The sequence below is a fragment of the Cervus canadensis genome, chromosome 1 (genome assembly GCF_019320065.1).
Source record: "Cervus canadensis isolate Bull #8, Minnesota chromosome 1, ASM1932006v1, whole genome shotgun sequence".
Taxonomy (NCBI): Eukaryota; Metazoa; Chordata; class Mammalia; order Artiodactyla; family Cervidae; genus Cervus; species Cervus canadensis.
The window spans coordinates 17,845,911-17,869,595 of NC_057386.1; the positions used below are offsets into that span (position 1 = coordinate 17,845,911).

The following is a 23,685-nucleotide window of genomic DNA, read 5'->3' on the forward strand; positions in this document are numbered from 1 at the left end:
AAGCCCAAGGGGACGGGGGTCTTACCTTTTTTTCATTTTTTGGCCACTGTGTGCTCATTCAGGATCTTAGTTCCCCAACCAGGGATCGAACCCGCACTTCCTGCCTTGGAAGCACAGAGTCTTAACCACTGGGCCTCCAGGGAAGTCCTGAGGGGCCTTACTTTTTAAAAAACACAGAGAATTTTCCCCGAGTCCCTGGAAGGTATTTTTTCTCTCCACTCAAAATCTTCCCCAGGACAACAACCTTATTAAATCCATCTGGATCTTTCTAAATTGAAGGTTGGAGGACTCGCTGTTCAGTCACCCCTCCCCATCACAAGAGCCCCCTCAGTAGCCCCTGAGGACAGCTGAAGCATGCTCATCTGATCTCACGTGCCACCCATTGTCACTTTCAGAGCTGGGCTGCTTGTGGGAACTGGGAGGAGGAGGGGCTGGGTGGGACCTGTCGACACCATGGCCCAGGCTGGTGGTCAGCTATCCTGGTGAACCAGCTCAAGAGAGTAGCCCTTGTCAGGCAGAGATTGATTATTGATTACTGAGAGATTGATTATTGATTGTTTTCTCTATACCCAGCAGCCAGCACGGGAGTCAGACACACCACAGGTCTTCCAGCAATTGTGTGGAGTCATCAGTCATGTGCCTGGATGTCCAAAGCAAGTTTTCCCAGCTTCCAGCTCCTAGTCCTACAGGGCATGTGCCTGAGGAGTGGCCCTACAGTCCTGGGTGTCTGGGGTGTCCCAGCACAGGCAGACAGGAACTCCTGTAAGCTGACCTCGCTTCCCCATCTTGGCTAGAATTTGAGATTTGTTCCTACTGGACCTTTCTGGCCCGTGGGACTCCCCTTGGCCTTGCCCAGGTAATACCTACATCCTGGGGTAGGTTTGTCCAGGAAGTCAAGACACTGTAGTGGGAGAAAAAGAAGGACAGGGACCCCCACAATATTGTGGGGGCTCTGGCTGCTGTGTGGAACACCCGGCTGGAAACACAGACCTAACGCAGCATTGAAGTCAGGCTGGCAGGAGCTGCTGCTCTGTGGCTTCCCATCTCCCCCTTGGGGGCCCAGACCAGCTGTTTTCACTAGGGTCGGGGAGCCCAACTATCCCAATTTCACGAGATGAGAAGAAAGGGCTGCATGATGCTGAAAACGGCCAACCTCCTTAGGCCAGAGCTGTGATGAGGGGGAGGGGGAGGAGTGCAGGGTTCAGGGGCCACAGATGGGCACTTTTCTGGGCAAAAGGCACCCGGCCCCACCCTCAGAAAACTGTCTTTCCCGGCTGCCAGAAAGGAAGAGCAGGGGCCAGGGTGATGGCGGAGGGAACAGAAGGAAGACAGCCTGGAGCTGGCATGCCCTCTGGAAGAGAAGTCCAGTGTTGGCAGTGGTGTGGGAAGAGTTAAGAATATTCCTAAAATAGTCCAGCCAGAGCCTAAGCCAACCGGCTAGTGCCTCTCCCGGAGAGCAGATCTATAGCAGGAAAAGTCAGCCTGCTCTGTGCCCACCGCCTGCTGCCTGGCTGGGGTTGCTAATTAAGCCTCCCTCTCTCCACCAGTTCCTCCTACTTTAGCCGGTGGGGATGGGACTAAGCGGAGGGGCCACATCTTCCCAAGAGACAGGGAACTCCTGCTGGGACCAGGGGTCTTGTGGCCAGACATCCCCCTCCAAACACGCCCCAACCTGGGACACTGAAAGGGTCAGCCTTTGAGGGGGTGGGGACCCCCCAGAAGCTCATCGAACACCAGCTTCTCCTAGCTCTGTGCTCCCCTCCACCTGGGGCCTCTGGGAGTAATGTTGGGGCAGGGAGGAGCCGGGCTGCCTTGTTTCAGGGCAGGACCAGCTGCAAAATTTACCGGCCCCAGAATGAAATGAAAATGTGGAGTTGCTTGATTAAAAATTGTTAAGAACTTCAAGATGGTGCTAGCAGAGCATTAACCCAAGTGCAGGTCCCTTCTGAGTGCAGGCCTCTGTCAGTAAACAAGTTGCATGTCCATGAAGCTGGCACTGTCCGGGTGAGTTTAACCAACATTTCCTAAACACCCACTGCTCTGTTCCACTGCCCTTATAGCTCTGCCACCTCAGAGATCCCCTCTCAGTCACTCCTGTTCTCAAATGTACAAAGATGAGGTCCTCAAAGACCCCTCTCTGAACATGGAAGATGTTCAGGGCTGAGTCTCCTCCCACCCCTGGCTGACTTGGACTCTCCAAGAATACTGCAGCCAGAGTTCCACCCCCTTCTCTGAGCTCCAGCCTCCACTACTACCCTCAGAGGGTCTTTGGGGATCACCCAGGATGTGGGTGAGCAATCAATCCTCTTCTCCTTGCTCCCTGACCCCCACCAGTGGGGTCCTAAAAAGAGCCCTTACGGGTCCCATTTGACTCTGTCTCAGACTGGCCGATGACCTTGGGCCAGCCAGTTCCCCTCTTTGGGCCTCAGTGTCCCCATCTGTCGAAGGAGACTTCTCTAAGACCTTTCTAGACCCTAAATTCTAGTTCTCCTGGGTGAGAATGCAATGAAAGGTTTTTTCTAGGAGAGGGAGGGCTTCCCAGGAGAAAGCCCTCCACAGTCTTCCTGGGGAGCAGGAGGCTTTCTCCCTTACACCCCCATCTTCAGGCCTGGGGGTGTCTTCCCCAGGAGGCAAGAAAGCCAGCTGACCCCCATCAGCCAGGTTCCTCCTCCTCCGCCCTCTCCCCAGGACTCCTCCTCCTCCCTGCCGTCCCCCACCTGGGTCTGGGGGACTTGGGGGCTCTGGGGGAGCTGAGGCCTGCCAGAGGGGGTGGGAAGCCCGTGCACTGTGCTGGCCAGGCAGGGTCTTCCCTCTGTTGCCTTTCCAAGAGGCTCAGCATAATTGCACTGCCTGTCACTCCCGCGTCCCGCTATCTGTCTCTCAGGCTGACCCCGCGCACCCGCCATTATATTGGTTCCTGTTGGGGCTGCAGAACCTCATTACTTATACATGCAGCTGGGAGACGCAGGCTGGGCTGAGGGGAGACGGCCCCTCCGATTAGGTCTCCCCTCCCACAGCCGAGGCCTTTTCAGCTCTGCCTCCCTGGAGCAGGATTGGGATGGCCTGCCCGTCAGAAAGGGAGGGCGAGGGAGGAGGCCCAGGGCTGGGCAGCTCCCTAGAATCTTCGGGCAGGAGAGCCAGAGTCCTTTGGCAAAGGAGCATCAGAAAACCTGCGTGTGACCTGGGTACCTGGGCTCAGACCACTTCATCCTACTCTCTCCTAGGATATGGGGCTGGGAGAGGGGCTCCTGAAGGAGGTGCCCACCAACCCGAGTCCCAGCCTGGTGTGTCCTGCCTCCCCACCAAGTGATAACACAACTTCCATTCTCCCAAATGCCCCCTCTCTAAAGAGGGGCTGCAATTATGGAGGCTTTTCCCCTGAAGGATCTGCAAGTGCCTGAGTTGAAATGTCACAAAGGGATTTTAAATATTTTAACAGATGACAATGAGGAGTTTTCTTTTAAAGAGAACCATAGCCTCTCAGAGCTGCCCTGGACAATTCTCCAGCCCACAGAAAGAAATGGAAGCCCTAAAATGTGATAGACTTCTCCAAACACACAAGGCAAGTTGGTGGCCTAACTGGGCATCGAGAGCCGGTCTCTGCCTCTTGTTGCCCAGTTTCCCATTCTGCCCAAGACAGGACTGTAGACCAGTGGCATCAACCAAACACCAGAAATATGCCCTTTTATACAACTGAGACTTAACTCGAGCTGTTCTTTATACCTAAAGGATCTATCCTTGCTTTATCCACCAGGTGTGCACCCGCTGGGCCGAGTGGTGAGGAGCCCCCACTCAAGGTCAAACAGACCCAAGTTCTAATTCTGACTCTCTCTCCTCCTAGCTGTGTGATCCCAGGGAAATACCTTCACCTCTCTGAGCCTCAGTATCCTCATCTCCAATGTAAAGATGACAATGCTTATTCCTTACACTTCCAGTGAGTATTAAGTGAAAGAGTACATAAAGTGTCTGGCACATGTTGGTACCCAGATAATGGCAAAAACACTCATCCACCCTTCATTAATTTCATAAACATTTCCTAATCTTTCCAGAAATCTGCAAGTCTCCTGCTCCCTGTTCCACCCCCACCCCATCCAGATCAGGCCACTATCAGGTCTCACTTCTGTTTTAATCCCTCCTCCCCACAGTAGCCAATGTGATCCTTCTAATCTGAAAAAATCTGATACCACTCACCCGACGCTCTTCAGTAGTTTCTAATTGCCCTTAGGATAAATTATACATCTCTTGTCACAGCCCATGAGGCCCTGCGAGCTTGTCCTTAGAACATGCTGTTCCCTTTGCTTGGAATAATCTTTCCTCCCTCCCTCCCTCTCTCCTCCGTCTCTGGCAGCCATCCTCTTCACCAGAGCTATCCTTTAATCAGGGTTTAACTTAAAGATCACCTCCTCCAGGAAGCTTCCCATGATTCCCCACCTCCAGATGAATTTAGGCATCACTGCTGCGTGTTCCTATAGCATCTCACACATTCCCAGGCAGCACATCCAGTTAGATAGCAGTTGTTTGTTTAAGTGTCCAAGTTTCTACCATATGCTGTAACTACACAGGGTCAGAAGACTTTACATGCTCATCACTAAATCTTGTGATAATATGAGATTAACTAATATGGGCTTATAGAATAAATGGAGGATGGACAAATGGATGAATAAACAAATGGGAAAAATAATACCTCTCCTATAGAGTCCTCTGGGCAGGGAGTTTTCCATGGGTACTTCAGAATACCTAGTGCAATCCTCTACCCAAGCCTTAGTTTCCTCAGCTGTAAAAGGGGGGAAATAATAGTATGTACTTGGTGGGGTTATTGATAAAAGCTATGTAATAGTTAATATAAGCTATGTAATAGTTCTTAACTTATGATTAATAGGCTGTTAAATTTAAATGAGATAAGCCACGTAAAGTGCTTAGAACAAGATCTCATACTTAGGGATGTCCCTGGTGGTCCAGTGGCTAAGACTTTGCTCCCAAAGCACGGGGTCCTGGGTTTGATCCCTGGCCAGGTAACTAGATCCTACATGCTGCAATTAAGAGTTCCCATGCTGCAACTAAGACCTGACCCAGTCAAATAAGTAAATAATTTTTTTTTTAAATCTTGTACTTTACGCGTGGCTGATTCATGTCAATGTATGGCAAAAACTGCCACAGTATTGTAAACTAATTAGCCTACAATTAAAATAAATAAATTAATTAAAAAAATATCTTGTGCTTAGTAAATACTTTTTTTATTTTTTTTTATTTTTAGTAAATACTTTTTAAAAAGTTAATAATTATCATAGTGTTTATCATTTCTTTCTGCCTGTTTCCCGTGCCAAAGTGTGAGCGCCTCAGGAATACTGCTTAGGTCTTGATCATCTGGGGACGCGCCACCACTACCACCTCCCAGGGCCCAGCTAGTTGCTTTCAGTAAGTGTTTACTGAGTGAACAAATGAATGCAGATTTGCCAGCCCATGAGTCAGGGCACTGCACTCCCTTTCATCACTCAGAAACCCAGACACACACGAACGCAAACAGTCTCTTACACATTCACTCCCACTCACATTCATTCAAAGAACCCCAAAATACCACAGAACAACCAGCCAGCTTCCTGATGTCAGCCGTGCATCAAAGAAGAGCCTTACCCACTTTCCTGCATCCACCATACTCCCCCACAATGCCCAGTACTCCCGCCTCACCTCTGGAATGATGGGGTCTGTAGGAGGAAGGAAAGCCAAGCTGGACCTTTAGCTCCCAGCATGGGCAGTATCCCAGCTACAGGTGGCACTCCCCTCCTCCCTTCCTTGGGGCTCACCTCTTTCCTCTGCTGAAAACCCGGATCCCTGGGCTTGGCATGTGGTTGAAGAAGAGGCCTGGGAGCCAGAACTCCTGGGTTCCTTCCTCACTCATCTAGTCTTGTCTCTGAATCCAGGTGCATAGTAGGCCATTATCCTCCTCTCCTAGCACCAGCACAGCAATTTGTAGGAAAAAAGGCAAGAAGAGTAGACCCCACGCCCAGAGTGGTAGAAGGGCCTTAACGTGAAGTAATTATATTAGCCACCCTTTACTGGGCGCCTAATAAGGGTCAAATACTGAGGCCAGTGCTTTGCTACCTTCATGATAACTCATTTAATCCTTACAACAACCCTTTTCCAGAAGAATACCTTTGAGGCGCTGCTAGTTAGCCTAAAATCACCAGCTGAGACTGGCACGCAGGTCTCAAACCCCAGAATCATCAACTGTCAGGATTTAGAGAGTTGGGGGTGGGTGGGGTGGAAGGGCTGGAGGTCCTTAGGGATGAACCTGGGGAGAGGGGTCCCCAGGCAGCACCTGTCCCCCAATCAGCCAGGCCCTGGCGTTCCGGTATAAAGGGGCTCGGAGCGCCACGGCGGGGGTCCCTCTCCTGCCGGGGCCGGGGCGGGGCCGGGGCGCGACCCGCTAGCCCCGGGAGGCACGGGGCGGTGGCCCAGGCTCACAGGCCAAGATGGCTGTTAATTAAAGTGCTGGCACCAGCTCCTCTCTGCAAAGTTTGAAGCCGTTATTTTCCACTCCAGCGAAGCGGGGAGAATCCGGCTGGGCTGACAGAGACGCCACACCGCGCCGGGGGAGCGGGCGCTCTTTTGGGGCGGGGGGCGGGCCGCCTTGCCACGCCGATCGCGCCCTGGGACACCCGGGCGAGGCCGGGGGGGTGAGTGCTCCCGCCCCTCCGCTGCCTCGGGCGGCCAGCCGCAGTTTCACCGGCGGATTCTGGAAGGACTCCCGGTGGCGGACTAGCCCCAGCGGCATAGCGGAGGAGGGACCCGTGTGCGCGCGAACTAGGGGGCGGGGGGAGGGGGGATTGTATATATCACACGCCGATGACCGCACACTTGTCCCTCGGGTCACCAGCCTGTCACTCTTGGGGGGAGTCATACTGGGAAAACCTCCGTGGGAGACGGGAGGCCAGACAGACAGCAGAGAGTCAGGACTACTCTTCCTGAGCCTGGGGAGGTCTCACTGACTTCCTCCTCCTGCGCTCGAAGTCTACCTCCCTTTGGGCAGTAAATGCTATCCAAAGACCCAACAGGAGGGTTGGAGGAGCTTGGGGTCAGGCTGCCAGTTTGAATGCCGGCTCTGTCCCTTAATAGTTGCCTGACTTTGGGCAGATCTCTTAACTTCCTAGAGCCCCAGTGCTCCCTCTGTGAAATGAAAATAAAGATGGGCTTTTCCTCTTTGAATTGCAGTGGAGATCTGCTGTGATGGCGTATGTAAAGCATTCGACACAGGGCCTGGCACACTATCAGCTCTGAATAAATGCTATTGATTGCATTTTTAGCTCCTTCCATGGTGAGGGGATCACTCTAACCAGGGCTCAGCTGTGCTTGAAAGGTCCTATCTCACCACCCCTGAGTTGACATCCTCTTGTCCCTTTCCTCCTCCCGGCGCAGGTGGGGTTAATCAATCCCAGCTTTGGGAAGGAAGAAAGGAAAGGGGCTAGAGGGTCATCTTTTAGCAGCAGCTAGTGGCCTCTGAATGGCAGAGCCCACCCGGGTAGACTGGATAGAGGAGAGTGAGAGGAGCAGTGGAGCAGCACGAACTGGGCTTCAAATAATGTGACAAATATTTTGATGGAAGCAGACGCCTTTTAGTTTATGCAACCTAAACACTTTACTGCACTTGAGGAAAAGGATTGCCTCATACAATCTGATGGAGAAAAGAGTTATAAGCTCAGGAGGCTGGAAGTGGGGAAGGAGGGTGCAGAGCCGAGGAGCTGGGTAAGAGCAACCCCTCCTCTTGGAGGCTGGGATGGGGGGGGTCACCACCCAGGACGTGTCTGTACTGGTCAGAATGGAGAAATTACCTGGGGTGCCCACTTTCTCAGTGCTCCAATTTCCCCCTTGTCTAAAAGCAGGGAGGAAGGAATTGATCAGAGGAAGATGGAGGAGTCCCTGGCCCCATCCCCAGGAAAAAGCAGCCTGACCTGGCCTGGAGCGCAGGGAGGAAGAAGCAGAGGTTAAGGAGGTGTGGGTAGAAGATCATGCTCCTGCTGGGGTAATGAGGTCCTGGGAACATCCAGGTGCAAAAAAAAAGAGGAGGGAGCAGCCGCGGTTAGTACTTGTAATTCTGTGGGCACCCTGACAGGCGTACCGGCCCACCCCCATCACCCAAATGGGCGATCTGCGAGGCCCGAGTGCGGACTCGCCCCATCGATGCCCTCCTGCCTTCCCCTCTTCTCCCCGCTCATAACACTTCCTTGTCCTTCCTTCTTGCTCCCGACTCCGTCTTCCTCTCAATCGCTCTTAGTCCCCTGAAGACCGAGGCGCCCTACTGCAGCCCCCGCCTCCTGCGGGCAGTGGCCCCTCGCGCCTCTCCCTCTGTTTCTCACGGTTTTCCTCATACCCGACCCTCGAGGCCTCTCCTCTCCCAATCACCCTCGGCGCTCTCTAGCTCTCCCTATGGCCCCCTCTTCCACTCGTTCTTTGGTCCCTACTCTTCCCTTCTCTAGGGCAGCCTCTCCTCTGTCCCGGACTCTAGCCCCCTCTCCATCTCCGACGCTCAGTCTCTTGCTCGCCTTGGGTCTCGCGGCTCCAGCCCTCTACCCGGCGGCCCCGCCCCGGGCCCCGCCCCTCTAGGTGGGCGGAGCCACACCTCTCACGACCCAATTAGGCGCCGGCCCAGCCCTCAGCCCCACCCCTCGCGGCGCAGAGCGGGCGGGGCTGGACCGCGCGGAGGGGGCGGTGGTTCCAGCACCGGGAGGCGGGAGGAATCCAGCAGGAGGCGGCGGTCGCCGCGCTCAGTTCGGCCGCGCAGCGGGAGGGAGGCGCGAGGCAGGAGCCGGCGGCTGGGCTCGGCAGCGCATCCAGCGCAGCGCGGCGCCCCCGGCCCGGCCCCATGCCCGCAGTCCAGCCGGACCGCCCTTGAGCGCGGGCGCCTCGCCCGCGCCCCCCGCCCGCCGGCACCATTGCCCCGACGGCGCGGCCGGGCGGCCCGGCGCTCCCCAGGCTCCGCGCCGGCCGGAAGACGCTGCTGGCGGCCGCCGCGGGCGTGGTGATGCTGCTGGTGCTGGTGGTGCTCATCCCCGTGCTGGTGAGCTCGGGAGGCCCGGATGGCCACTATGAGATGCTGGGCACCTGCCGCATGGTGTGCGACCCCTACCCCGCGCGGGGCCCCGGCGCCGGCGCGCGGCCCGACGGCGGCGACGCCCTGAGCGAGCAGAGCGGCGCGCCCCCGCCCTCCACGCTGGTGCAGGGCCCCCAGGGGAAGCCGGGACGCACAGGCAAGCCAGGCCCTCCTGGGCCCCCCGGGGACCCAGGTCCTCCGGGTCCTGTGGGGCCACCCGGGGAGAAGGGTGAGCCGGGCAAGACCGGACCTCCCGGGCTGCCGGGCGCGGGGGGCAGCGGCGCCATCAGCACGGCCACCTACACCACGGTGCCGCGCGTGGCCTTCTACGCCGGCCTCAAGAACCCTCACGAGGGTTACGAGGTGCTCAAGTTCGACGACGTGGTCACCAACCTCGGCAACAACTACGATGCGACCAGTGGCAAGTTTACGTGCAATATTCCCGGCACCTACTTTTTCACCTACCACGTCCTCATGCGCGGCGGCGATGGCACCAGTATGTGGGCGGACCTCTGCAAGAACGGCCAGGTGGGCCCGCCGGGGGAATGGGGCTGGCCTGGGGGCAGGGCACCCAGGGAGCCCGGGGCCCACGGGTACGGACGGGCGCAGATGGAGACCCGGAGCGGCTTAGGCGTTACAAGCGGGGATGATCCAGGCTAGCGGGCACCCCTGACTCCTCGGCTTCTGGGCGCCGGCTCCAAGGCAAGTGCTGCTGGGCACCTGCGGCACGGAAATGCGGGAAATACATCCAACTAATAATCAGAGCGCAGGCCGCGCGGACTGGCCCATGGGGCTTGGCCCGTGGGAAACAGCATCTCAGAGCTAGGATTCTGGTTGATACCAGCTAGCGGTGAGGGGCCGCATCAGGATGGGCTCTGGGGAAAGGAAGCGTCTGCGCCCGCGGGCGCTTGGGCGCACCGCTAGGCGCGCAAGCGGAGAAGGCGAGCTGTAGGGGATGTTTTGCGCACAAAGGCAAAGGGAGCCAAGCGCACAAAGCCTTAGCTACAGTACGTCCCCCGCCCTTAGGAAGGGACCATTGGGCAGATCTGCCACCCTCTGCAAAACCCGGGGCTGCGCGGCCCCTTCCCACTGTGTCAGAGCTAAGCGCCCCAAAAGATGGCCAGGAGGGAAAAGTTTTTCCTCCTGATGCAGGACAAAGAGGTGGAAACTCCCCCTCCTCTTTGCCTCCCAGCTGCAGTTCCTGATTCCTGGGGTGTCAGGGGATCCTCTTCCTTCCCAGTCCCCATCGGAGAGACCAGAGTGGCAGGCACCAAGCTCATGAAATCTTTGGTACCTGGGACCACCGATGCCTGGTGTTCTCCTTGGAACTGCTGCCCCAGGACCAATCTTGACCTAACCCTGCCCCAGGGTGACAGTTTTACCCACCTCCTTTCGCTTTGATTCCCTCTCCCTTCCCAGTGCTCCCAGACCACAGGTGACCTGGGGCCCCTGCAGTAGTCAAGCAGAGCATCCTTGTGGAAGCAGGTGCCTGTGAGGATCAGAACTAAAGCTTTAGTGGGAGTTGGGAGGGAATCTCCTGTGACTGAGACCCAATATCCTGCTGGAACCCTCCCACTGCAGCACTACCCGAGGTGGACCCTGTTTAGGGGTGGGGAAAGGACAGGCCTGAGAGTCAGCTAAAAGCCTACCAGGTGCTTGTAAGTCTGCCCGTCTCCTCCCTCCCCTGCCTGCTGTCCCTCTTGTTTCTGCCTCTCCCCTCCTCTTCCTCTTTCTCCCCTCTCCCCACCTCTTGTACTTGCCTCTCTCCTGTGTCTACCAGTCCAATCTGTCTCTCCCTTTTTTTCTGGTCCCCCACTCCTGTGTTTAATCCCCCTCTTTAATCCTTGGGTGTATCTCTCCCACTTGTGTCTGTCAGGCTTCCTGTGTCTCTCCTCTTTGTCCTTCATTCTTGACCAAATGGGAGGCCCCAGTATCCAGTGAGGACTCTCTCTGCAGATAGCCCCACAATTCCCCTTATTAATGACCAATAAGGGATTCAACAATGTCACCTTCATCAATGGAATTTCTTCCTTTCCCCAAGAAAGTTTGGGCTGGCACCAAGTCGAGGTTTCAGGGGGCTGGGACCACAGCTTGCCTGGATAGGGAGGTGGTCACCAGGCCACCAGTGGGCCCTACTGGGCTCCTCAAGAAGGTGCCACAGGGCCCCAGAGGGGAGACAAGAGGAGGCCCCAAAGATGGTGGGTGCTGGGGGCAGGCGTGCTTGCTTCAGTCACTGGGAGGTGAAACTGACTCAAAAGGCTCTTCCTACCCCTCTAGTAGGGGCAGGGCACTGGCAGAGCCTGACAAGGAGGTGGCACCACAGGCTGGTAGAGGAAAGGAGGTGACTTTAACCAGAGGTTTCAGAGACCCAGTATTTTAACAGTTACTCAGACCGTTTCCTGCCCCCCTCCCTCACACACAAATCCAAGACAGACAGTGGGGTGATAGGTCCTGGACCTCCCCCACATCCTTTGTGACTTCTTCCAGATTGTCCAAGAGACTCATTTCCTCTCACTAATCATTCCATATGACTAGTTCTGAGCTCCAAGTAGGAGCCAGGTTTGGGGTTCCAGGGGTCCAGTCTGTTTGCCCTCCAGGACCGCATGGTCTGTGCAGGGGAGACAGTAGTGACCACACAATAACACGCCCCAGCCATTATTGTGAGGGAGAGGAGACCGGGAGCCCACGGACACTCCTGTCCTCAGATGTGTTGGCTGGAGGGAGTGAGTCAATGGGCCCTAGCTCAGACCAACCTGGTCAGGGGAGAGGATGATGAACCTAACCTGGATCCCCCCAGGGGAGAAGACACAGCTAGGGAGAAAATGAAAGGTCAAGTGTAGGGACAGGCCGGCTCAGAGGTGGAAGAGGACAGTCAAGCCAGCAGGGAGCAAAAATGACAAGGCTGGGCAATGGGTGGGAACAGAAGGGAGGAGCCGGTTCCTCCCGTGCCTTCAAGACCAGGGGCAGCCCTGGGCTCTGTGCTTTTCCTTCCTGGCTTCCTGCCTGCAGAGAGACTTCCAGAATTTCCTCTAGAAAGCAGAGCCGCATCTGGGCCCTGGTCTTTCCTTGGGCAAGATGGGGAAAGCAGGGAGTCAGCACCTTCCTGCTTGGTGCCAAGGCCCTCTCCCTAGGGATAACTCTGAGTCACCGCTGCACGGCCAGATGTCAGTAAGGCTGGGTCATTACGACACAGGGCCCTGAGGAGCCTGAGGAAGGGACTTTAGGCTGGAGCCGGTGCCCTGAGTGAGATAAGCTCCCTGGGGTTCCTTCTAAGATCCACAGTTCAGATGGGTCCCAGAGGATGTGAAACTGATACACCAGGCTAGGGAAGGGGGGCTGTGGGAGGATAGTCAGGGCCTAGGGAAGGGGTGTATTGCAAATGGGCAGGGACTTGGACACCAGAGTCTGAGTGAGGGGGGAGGTGGTGGGGTGTGTAAACTGGGGACTGTGGTTCGAAGACCTGACTGGGGATCAGCCTCTCTGGTGGGGGGATATGGTCTCCCTGCCCGCCCCCCGCCCCCACCATCTCGCCGATGTCCTCTCTGGCCTCTAATGCCTTTCACAGGACAGAGCATAGCGCCTGGCACAGTAGGAACTCAGGCATTGTGTGAAAGCACACAGGGGCCAGGCTGGCTGCCTGTGGGAGCCACACCTACATACCCAAGACCCCAGCTTTGCTCTGGGGGCAGCGGCACATTTCCTGGGTTCTTGGCCCCTACCCCACCCCCCACTCCAGACCTCTAATCAGACCAGTGCCTCAGTTGTACTTATTGGCAGCCCTTGAGGAGGTGCTTCTATCACACCCCCACATGACAAGTCCCACACTTGCGTTCCCACTTCCACAACAAAATGAAATCCCCAGACTTCCCCTCGCCCCCCAGGAGGGACTGGATGCCTCTGCTGTTTCCAGTCTTGGGCAGAGAATCAGGACCCCTGGGTTCCATTGCTGGCTCCCCCACCGTCTACGGATGGAAGAGCATTAATTCTCCCTGCCTCCATGGATAATTAGGATAATCACAGCAACAATCATGGTGATGAATAAATAATAAACATAAGCATAACAGTTCTGATGCCTGTCACATCACCAGGAGATTCCTGATGACAGATGACTGTATTCTAATGGATCTGGCTATTAAGAAGCACACTGTTTTAATGAGTTAAGGCTAAATTAATCTGGGTAATAAAAATAATTGTTATTAGAAGTAATTTATTAGCAAAGATAATGAAATGCATGTGTAATAATAAATACCACCAGGATTAGGGCCCAGGGAACAATACAGAAGTTGGCTGCTTGTTTTCAGCTCTTTCCTAGTAGCTCAAAACCCCATCAAGATTAAAAAATTTTTTTCCTTTGCCATCAAAAGGCTTTTACAATGGTGGCAGTGGGTGAGGCAGGATCTCATCCATTTTCTAAACAGAGAAACCGAGCTCCTTAGACAGCATCTCTCCCTTGTTTGATTTCCCCTCACCTTTAGCTGGACCAGGAGTTTTCCCAACTAAGTGTCCCCAAACAATTCCCTCCCAGGTTGGATGAGATAAGCTTGAGGGGTGAGAAGGGGCTGAAGGGATCTGGGCTTTCAGTGGCAGACTGCACTCAAATATGTCGGGTCCTTCCAGTGCAACATTGTTGCTGACTCAGCAGCTTTGGCATAGCGGGCCTACAGTGCTCCCTCCCGCCTAGAAGGGGGGATGGGTCCCTCTCCTGATCTGGCTTGGTCCAGCCCTGACTATCAGCCTTTGGGGGTGCTGCCTTCGGGGAAGGGGCAGGATGGATAGGGGCTGTTGAGGAGCCTGGCTGACAGGACCCCACTCAATGCAGACTCTCTGCCCATCCTCCACTCAGAATATCCAGGAGAGGACCCAAATCAGAGGGCTCAGGACTTGCGTTGGCCTCAGCGATTGGAAAGGAATGCCTGGAGAGTATATGTCCATCACCCCACATCCTCAATATCTTACGATTATAGCTCTCCCCAACCAATGATGTGTCAGGCTTCAAATCCAAAGGCTGGCGCTCCCCTGCCCCTCCTGATGCTCCTGCCTGTCCCTCCCCTCCTCCATCGAAACAAGGACCAGCAAGGATATCAGAGCAGACTGAGGATCACGGAGGGATTTAAGGTTTCAGAAGGGATGATTCCCTTCTTCCCATCCACTTCCTTTCTACCACCTTCTACCACTGTGGGGTGACGCTGGAGGAGCCAGAAGTCCTCTTGGGATGGGGTAATAGTCACAGGTGTAGCTATAACTCCTTGAGGTGGGATGCAGGCCCAGCCTGAGCATTGGGTGGAGAAATGATTCCCAGGCCTTCCATCTCACTGTTCTGGTGTGAAAGACTCCAGAATGGACTTCAGACAGGGAGTTGACACAGAATGGACCTCAGACAAGGAATCCACACAGAAGGTCTCAGTACTAGGATTGTTGCTTACTAGCGCCTGGTATTGATCCAGGCCTGGACCTATAAGGCCAAGGGGCACCCTCCTGTCCAGCCACTGACATAAGAATGGGTGGATGTGACTGAAATGTAAGCATCATTATTGCAGTAAACCAGAGGGTGGGTGGCAGGGCAGGGGGATTTGCTTGACTGTCAAGTGGTCAAGAATCCATATTCCCATTGCAGGGGGAATGGATTTGATTCCGGGTTGGGGAACTAAGATTTCATGCCACATGCTCCCCCCACCCAAATATATATATATAATTTTTAAAAGAAGAGAAAAAGGAATGATGAGAGGGGATGGCCCTCCATCCCTTGGGAGTCCAGAGAATTCCTCTCTGCAAGCAAGAGTTCCAGGCTGGGGAGTCCTGAAAACACTGCTGAGGTCCTCAATGGGCCAGACAGTGAGTGGGGCTTTCCCAGTGGCTCAGACGGTAAAGAATCTGCCCGAAATGCAAGAGACCCGGGTTTGATCCCTGGGTTGGGAAGATGCCCTGGAGAAGGCAATGGCTACCCACTCCAGGATTGTTGCCTAGAGAAATCCCTGGACAGAAGAGCCTGGCAGGCTACAGTCCATGGGGTCGCAAAGAGGCAGACACGACTGAGTGGCTAACACTTCAGCGGGCCAGACAGTGAGACCTAGGGGAGTTAAGGAAGCCAATTACACTGAATTACATTGCCAATTCAGACCCAGATTACACCTGCCCTAGAAATCCAAGGCTCCTCTCTAACCCCCTCCCAAAACACACAGGATTGCAAAAGGGCAGTGCTGGGATGATGGGAGGAAAGCAGGCTGAGAGCCCTGATGGTGCTGCAGGTGGGGCTCTGGGACCCTTCAGATTCTCTCCCTGCCTTACCTCTGACAATCCCCCTCCCTCCCGGACCCACTTTTCTCCCTTCTCCTCCCCTACCCTCTCACACATACCCTTACTCTCCTAACGGCCCAACCCCCGCAGGTGCGGGCCAGCGCCATCGCCCAGGACGCAGATCAGAACTACGACTACGCCAGCAACAGCGTGATCCTGCACTTGGACGCGGGGGACGAGGTCTTCATCAAACTGGATGGGGGCAAAGCGCACGGCGGCAACAGCAACAAGTACAGCACCTTCTCCGGCTTCATCATCTACTCCGATTGAGCTCCTCCATCCCCTCTCCCCCCGGGGGTCCCCCTCCAGGTGGGGTAAAGGATGACCCGTCCTCGCCCACCCCCTCGCAGCCCTCCCGGCTATGACGCCCCTGGCCCGTCCCCAACACCTTCCGGGCCGCAGCTAGCCCTCCCGCCGGCTCACCGCAGAGCCGGGTCCAGCGCGCCCTGTCCTGGTTCCCCGGGAGGCGGTGTTGACCGTCCCTGCCCCGGCCTGCGCTGTATATTTGTACAGTAGGATTGTTTATTGCCCACCCTACCCACCAGCCCGCCCCAGCAGGGGTGGGAGAGAGGCCTCGGCGGGTTCCTCCCTGTGATGCGGATGCGCTGCCCACCTGCTCTGGGGATGCGCTGCCCACCTGCTCTGGGGATGCGCTGCCTGGGGGAGGGGTTGGTTGGGGGCTGGATGGCTTCCCAGCTACAGCCCTTGGCCGGCTGCTGCCCGTCTGACCAAAGCTATAATAAAACACTTCCACCCCGCTGGCTTTCTGACTGTGCCCTGGAGAGGAGTTGCAGGAGGGGACTATGAACCCTGCACTCCTCCAGACAGGGAATGAGTCTACTGGAAGTTTCTCGTGGATCTGGGAAAAGCCAGAGTCAGAGGTGCTCCAGGAAGAGGTGGGCCAAGGGGCCCAAAGCCCACCATGGCCCAAGAGGGTCCGGGCAAATGGAATAAGAGGCATAGGAGATAGCCTAGTTACATCATCATTTTCCCGGGTGGAAAAGCTTCATCTCTTTGACCTTGAAAGTCTATCAGCATTGCACAGGCACAGCCAGGTTTAAATTGGGAGACCTGGGTTCTGGCCTCAGTGCTATCCTGTAGGATGCTGGCTAAGTCACTCTCTTCTGACTCAGTTCTGGGTTAGTGATAGCAATGAAAGAAACAAGCTTAGTATTAAATGCTGGTTGACCTTGGCCCAAGCACTTCACCCCTGGGCCTCAGTTTTCTCATTATAATGAGAACTATCTCACTTGATTGTGGGTTAAAGAGGTATCATGTATGTGCTCAATAAACACAGCTTTTATTATTTATACATCACTTTAAAATTTGCCAAAGGCTTCCTGGTGGCTCAGATGGTAAAGAATCTGCCTGCAGTGCGGGAGATCCGGGTTCAATCCCTGGGTCGGGAAGATACCCTGGAGAAGGGAATGGCTACCCACTCCAGAATTCTGGGCTGGAGAATTCCATGGACTGGCAGGCTACAGCCCATGGGGTGGCAGAGTCCAACACAGTCCTTCCAACACACATTTTCACATACCTGAAGTGAAAGTGAGTGACACTTTCTTCTAATTCAAGTCTTCTCATCCAAGTCTTCCAAGAGCACTGGGAGGTTGGATGGGTAGATTTTATTCTTCTTCAAAAGAGGTTAAATACCTTTTTAAATAAGACACAATCACTATGTTCTTGATTGCACTTGAATTCAAGAAGCCCTTGCTCGCTGGAGACAACACACCAAATCTCTTTGCCTCGTCACTGCCTTCCTCATCTCCTATAACTGGGGCCATGATGGTTGTACACAGTTAGGGCATTGCTAAATTATAATAGCTAATACTTAGAGAACATCCACTTTGTGTCTGACACCATATAAGAACTTTATAAATATTATCTCATGGAAATGTGTATGGGGAGGGAGTGGATTGGCAAGGAATACTCCCAAGCCCTTTAACATGGATGCTGTTTTTATATCCATTTCAGATGAAACTGAGGCTCAGAGGATAAATACTTTGTCATAGTCACAGAGCTAGGAAGGAGCAAACATCAGTGTTTGAACCAAAGACCATCCTCTTACCCAGCACACCATATATCATTAAGATTTGGGGTTTCCAAAGCAGAACCAAGGAAGGGGGGTTTGGAGGCAGCCTAGCGCTTCCACTCCAGCGCTGTCCTGTGGAGGCTTGATGGGATTTACAAGCATCTGCCCTGGGCGGCAGCCATGGGTTGAGCCTCTTGGAGAATCCCAAGGCTCTACACTGAGGGAAAGTTCCCATCTGGCTTCCCCCTCCCACCCCCTGCTGGCTCAGCTGGAGAGACAGGAAGGAGGGGTGGCCTCCCTCCCAGCCAGGCCCCATGTATGGACCCTTGTCATGGCTGGCAGACTTGAATGACTTTCTTTATCCTCTCTCCTCTCCCCTACTTCCCCCTACTGCCAGCTGTGGCCATTTAATAAAATTAGCTTAATACTTGTTCCTTCCCTGTGGGGTCTGGAGATTGAAATCTGCGGGTCCCCACAAACCCAATAAAACCCCTGGCAGGTCTGGCTGGAAAGAGAGTTTCCTTGGGAAGCCTGATTAGATTAGCCAGCAACCCCCTCTCCCTCCCCCCAGCCCAGTGCCACCCACAGCCTCTTATGATTCTTTAATGGCCGCACTGGCCCCAAATTATCCAGTCACTGCACCTGGGAGGCTCCCCAGCCCTCTCCCAGAGACCACAGGTACTGGCCTAGGACTCTGCTACAGCGAAAAGCATGTTAATCATTTCTGAAGGGAGTGCCTGGCTGACTGGCTTTTCTTTCTGGTGACTGGCCGATCCTCACGTCACTTTGAGACGGGACTAAGATCTCCACATTGCAGATGAGGAAAGCATGGTCTGAAGAAAATCCATGACTTGTCCACGGTCAGGCTGCAAGTTTGTGACGCAACTGGGACAGGACTGAAGCCAAGGACTTTTTTTTTTTTCTGTGCAGGGCACCAGGAGTGTCTGGCAGTGCCGGCTGGTTGGGGAGCATCTCCCCATCAGACAGGGGCTCCCTAAGGGCAAAGTCTATTTTTGTACCCCTCAGACTTGGCCAACCTGATGACAATGACTTTGTCTCTACCCTCAGAATGGGAAACTTGAAGGCGAGACTGTGCCTCTTCCATCAGACCGGGAGTGGGGGGTCCTCAAAGATAGTGTTTTGGGTGAGTTGAGAGTGAGGTGCGTATCCCCAGAGACTGGGGATGGAGGGGGGACAGTTTCCCAGTTGCAAAGAGTATGGCTGCCCTGTCAGTGGCTCCAAGGGTAGACGCTGTGCTTTTTCTATATAACTGGGGCTTTCTGAGACCAGCCCCTGGGACTGGGGGTTCCCTGAAAGCAAGTGTGTGTCTCCCCTCTTCCTCAGTCAGGGGCATTTCTGGCACAGAAACATTCCATGGGGCAGGGCTGGCAGGTGGGAAGGAGGCTGGATAGGCAGAATGGCGGTTCCACTCTAGAAGAAGGAAGGAAGACTCCTCCCCAGGCCGCCTCCCCTTTAAAAAGATGTGTGATTAATTAATGAATAATCTCCCTGCCAAGGGAGTGTGAGGGTGGCAGTGCCCCCAGAGCTCACCCACATGACAAATGGCAGGCCATCCTGTGCCCAGACGGCTCTCAGCCCTCGGAGTCCATGCCACCCTGGTTTCTGGGGTCATGGGGAGCAGAGGAGGCAGCAGGAGCCCACCGCTGGGGGCTACCCTAATTGGATGACTTTGCAGGAAGGCCAGGCAGGTGCGCCCAGCTCTCCGCTTCAGCTTGCTACAAACACATCTGCCAGGGTGAGGTCTAGGGGTTAATTGCCTCCCGCCTCACTCCTGGTAACCGATATTTCATTTACTGCTTGGAGGGGAAGCTGCCCAGAGAATCAATCGTGGACAAGCGTCCAGGAGACAGGGGAGCCTCGGAGGCATGGGAGCTGTTTCCTGGAGGATCTCAGCACCAGAAGAGGAGGCAGGAGGCAAGGACCAATTGCTCAAGGCTACTCTGGGGCTCACCCACATCCTACTGACCCTGACAACAGCTCCAGGACCCCCATGAGCTGGGAGAACACCACAGGGGTCCAGAGGCTGTGCTACTTCAGCTAGCTGTGTTGTTTACCCTGCTGTGGTCCCTTCTGCATGTACTTATCGAGGTGCCCCCATAAGTGGTAGCAGGTTAGATGCTGTTAATAAGGTTATTTTCACAAGCGATGAAGGTATATTTGAAAAGCGGAACTGGAGGTGTGAGCGCCTCGCTCCCTTCCAGGTAACAAACCTTAAAATCCTACAAATGAAGTGATAATAAAGTGGAAGTGAAAAGTCTACACATGTTTGGGACTGGGAGGGCGTGGAAGGGTTACTGAGAGGTGGCAGCTGGGGGGCTGAGGGAAAAGGGACCAGAGGGCTCCCCACCCCTGTGCTTTTCACATGCTCCCTATTTGCCCCATCTGCCAAAACTGAGAATCAAAGCCACAGAATGGGTAACTCCCATTACACAGCTGGAAAAACTGAGACTCAGAGAGAAACTCCAGGTTGCTCAGGCTAGTTAAGGGCCGAGCTAGAACCGAAGACAGCAGGACTCAACAGACATGCAGCAACTGGAGTTAGAAAAACTGGTCTCAAGTCCTGGCTATGTTTCAGGAAAAGACACTCACTTTTCTGAGCCTCAGTTTCTCCACCTGAAAAATGGACCTAATAAAATCACCCCTTGCATTAGAAGAACAGAGTTTCAACCACTGGATGACTGGGGAAGTCCCATGAGAAACTATTTGTATGTTATTAAGCAAATTCTTTTCTCTTGACCTCTGTGATCCATTTGTCAAACAAGCTCACTCCCCCTTTAAACCCCAGCTTCATGTCACTTCCTTCTGACATCCTCAGATGTTTCCATTATAGCCCATCTCTCATGTCATTGTTAGTCCTTGTTTAATAGGGTGATTTCTTCATAGACTACGTGCTCTATGAGTGTAGGAGGTGGGTGTTTATCAACCTCCCTATCTTCTTAGCCCACTTGTCTCATATTAGTAAATGCTTGCTGAATGAATAAGAACCCCCATTACCACTTCATTGAATGTCTGCAAGTTGCTTTACCTATATTATTTCTAATCCCTGTAACAAGCTAAATGTTATATTCTTTTTTTAAAAATAACTGCAGAAACTGAGGCTCTGAGAGGCTAACTGACTTGCCCCAAAAGATCAAGCAAATAAGTGTCCCCTTTCCACTGCTCATAGGAGGGCCAGCCTTGGCTCCTTGCCTCACTATGACTCACCTCATCCTCTCCAGCTAATTGTTAGGGGCAGAATAGGACCAGGAAATACTTGGCTACAGGGCACAAAAGGTTCCTATTCCCCTGGTGGTTCCTGGGGACCCCAAGCCTTCAACCACACTCCAAACCTCTGTAAAAATGCATATCCCTGTGAGGAGGGAGGGTATCCTTAAGCTGGAAGTCATTCCTGCTTTTTATTGGTTGTACTGTGTGGCTTGTGGCATTTTAGTTCCCCAACCAGGGATGGAACCCAGATCCATGGCAGTGAAAGCCCTAGTCTTAACCACTGGACCACCAGGGAATTCCCTGAAAGTCATTCTTTGACAGTTTTATTTCTCTTGGGTAGCAAAGATGGCAAGAATATCCTGGTTTTCTTGTAGCTTTATAATAACAGCATCTTTGCCCTGTTGTCTCATTTTATTCTCACCAAACCAACAGTGTTAACCCACTGAACAAAGAGTAGTAGAGAAGTTCAGGTAGGTGAATGGAATTTGGGTCAGATCAACCAGTTATTATATAGTGACTCTACCATCTTGATCCCAAAAGAAAGGCAAAGAAAGGCAATGCCAAAGAATGCTCAAACTACTGCACAATTGCACTCATCTCACACGCTAGTAAAGTAATGTTCAAAATTCTCCAAGCCAGGCTTCAACAATACGTGAACCATGAACTTCCAGATGTTCAAGCTGGTTTTAGAAAAGGCAGAGGAACCAGGGATCAAATTGCCAATATCCACTGGATCATCAAAAAAGTCAGACAGTTCCAGAAAAACATCTATTTCTGCTTTATTGACTATGCCAAAGCCTTTGACTGAGTGGATCACAAGAAACTGGAAAATTCTGAAAGAGATGGGAATACCAGACCACCTGACCTGCCTCCTGAGAAACCTGCATGCAGGTCAGGAAGCAACAGTTAGAACTGGACATGGAACAACAGACTGGTTCCAAATAGGAAAAGGAGTACAATAAGGCTGTGTATTGTCACTGTGCTTCTTTAACTTGTATGCAGTGTACATCATGAGAAACGCTGGGCTGGAGGAAGCACAAGCTGGAATCAAGATTGCTGGGAGAAATATCAATAACTTCAGATATGTAGATAACACCACCCTTATGGCAGAAAGTGAAGAAGAACTAAAGAGTCTCTTGATGAAAGTGAAAGAGGAGAGTGAAAAAGTTGGCTTAAAACTCAACATTCAGAAAACAAAAATCATGGCATACGGTCCCATCACTTCATGGCAAATAGATGGAGAAACAGTGGAAACAGTGGCAGACTTTATTTTGGGGGGCTCCAAAATCACTGCAAGGAGATCCAACCAGTCCATCCTAAAGGAGATCAGTCCTGGGTGTTCATTGGTAGGATTGATTTTGAAGCTGAAATTCCAATACTTTGGCCACCTGGTGTGAAGAGCTGACTCTTTTGAAAAGACCCTGATGCTGGGAAAGATTGAGGGCAGGAGGAGAAGGGGACGACAGAGGATGAGATGGTTGGATGGCATCACTAACTCAATGGACATGGGTTTGGGTGGACTCTGGGAGTTGGTGATGGACAGGGAGGCCTGGCGTGCTGTGGTTCATAGGGTTGCAAAGAGGTGGACATGACTGAGCGACTGAACTGAACTGAAAATCACTGCAGATGGTGATTGTAGCCATGAAATTAAAAGACGCTTACTCCTTGGAAGAAAAGTTATGACAAACCTAGACAGCATATTAAAAAGCAGAGACATTACTTTGCCAACAAAGGTCCGTCTAGTCAAAGTTATGGTTTTTCCAGTAGTCATGTATGGATGTGAGAGTTGGACTATAAGGAAAACTGAGCGCCGAAGAACTGATGCTTTTGAACATTGATGTATTGAAGAAGACTCTTGAGAGTCCCTTGGACTGCAAGGAGATCCAACCGGTCCATCCTAAAGGAGATCAGATTGAAGGTGGGAGGAGAAGGGGACAACAGAGGATGAGATGGTTGGATGGCACCACGGACTCAATGGGCATGAGTTTGAGTAAACTCCAGGAGTTTGGTGATGGACAGGGAGGCCTGGCGTGCTGTGGTCCATGGGGTCACAAAGAGTCGGACACGACTGAGCGACTGAACTGAACTATCTTCGTAGTAGATCTGCTAGGAAACTATGCCTCCTGCTTTCTTGCATGCCTCGACCTGCTTATAGTCCTGTGTCGGGGCAGATCAGACTAATGAAAGGGTGGAGCAACTAGCTTCTGACAGCCACCACTGCTTCATCCTAATCAGACTAGATAGCTATCCCCTTACATATGATGAGGCTTAAGACGGTTTTCCATCCATGCTCTGATAAATCGGAAGGGCAGGATATTTGTCCCATTTTATAGATGAGAAAGAAGCAGCCAGAGAAGCGGAAGTGACTTCCACAGTCTCAGCACTAATTGACGATTCCGTCACTAGTGTTTGGAATCAGACTTCCTGACTAAAATACAAGGCTCTCTCTTCCACCTCCACAGAACCGGGGGTTGGGGATCGGCATGAGTGCGGCCCACCAGAATCCAAGTAGCTGGCCGCTGTGGAGGACGGAGACAGTGCTGACCAGCGGTGCCCTGAAGTGTCGCTACTCATATTCAACAGTCTGTCCATGATAATCCTGACACTGTTAAAGCCAAGTGGGCCATTCTCTGCCTCCGCCGGGTTGAAGTTCATTCTTCGGATGGTCGCGGAAGAGAAGAAACCCTGGAGAGCAACTGAAAATCCCTTTTTGGATAAGTGGACGCCGACTCAGACCACAGAAAATGTAGGTTTGAAAACGTGTTTGACGTCTGGCTGCTGCATTTGGTGACGAACTCAGTCCCAGGGGCAACTGAGACAGGCCGTAACTGGCCCCCTAGGTACCCCTACCTCATACTGATTTCTGCTGCTCCTTCCGACAGGTCCAGCCTCAGGCACTCGGCCTCTAACCTCCAGCAAGCAGGAAGGCGAAGTGCGCAAGCGCATTGTGGACAACGGCCGCCGCCGCCGAGCTGTACTTTGTTTCTTAGGAAACAGCCAATCAGCGATCCGGGCGGCGACCAATGGGAAGCGCGAAAGAGCCGAC

The 23,685-nt window shown here is 53.4% G+C and overlaps 1 protein-coding gene across 1 annotated transcript; it reads left to right on the plus strand.

Annotated features, from left to right (window-relative positions):
• The first annotated feature begins 8,709 nt into the window (after positions 1–8,709).
• C1QL1 (complement C1q like 1) lies at positions 8,710–16,138 on the plus strand. The gene is made up of 2 exons (XM_043466489.1): positions 8,710–9,613; positions 15,470–16,138. The coding sequence occupies exons 1-2, from the start codon at positions 9,017–9,019 to the stop codon at positions 15,647–15,649; spliced, it is 777 nt and encodes a 258-aa protein (XP_043322424.1). The 5' UTR covers positions 8,710–9,016; the 3' UTR covers positions 15,650–16,138.
• The last annotated feature ends 7,547 nt before the right edge of the window (positions 16,139–23,685 follow it).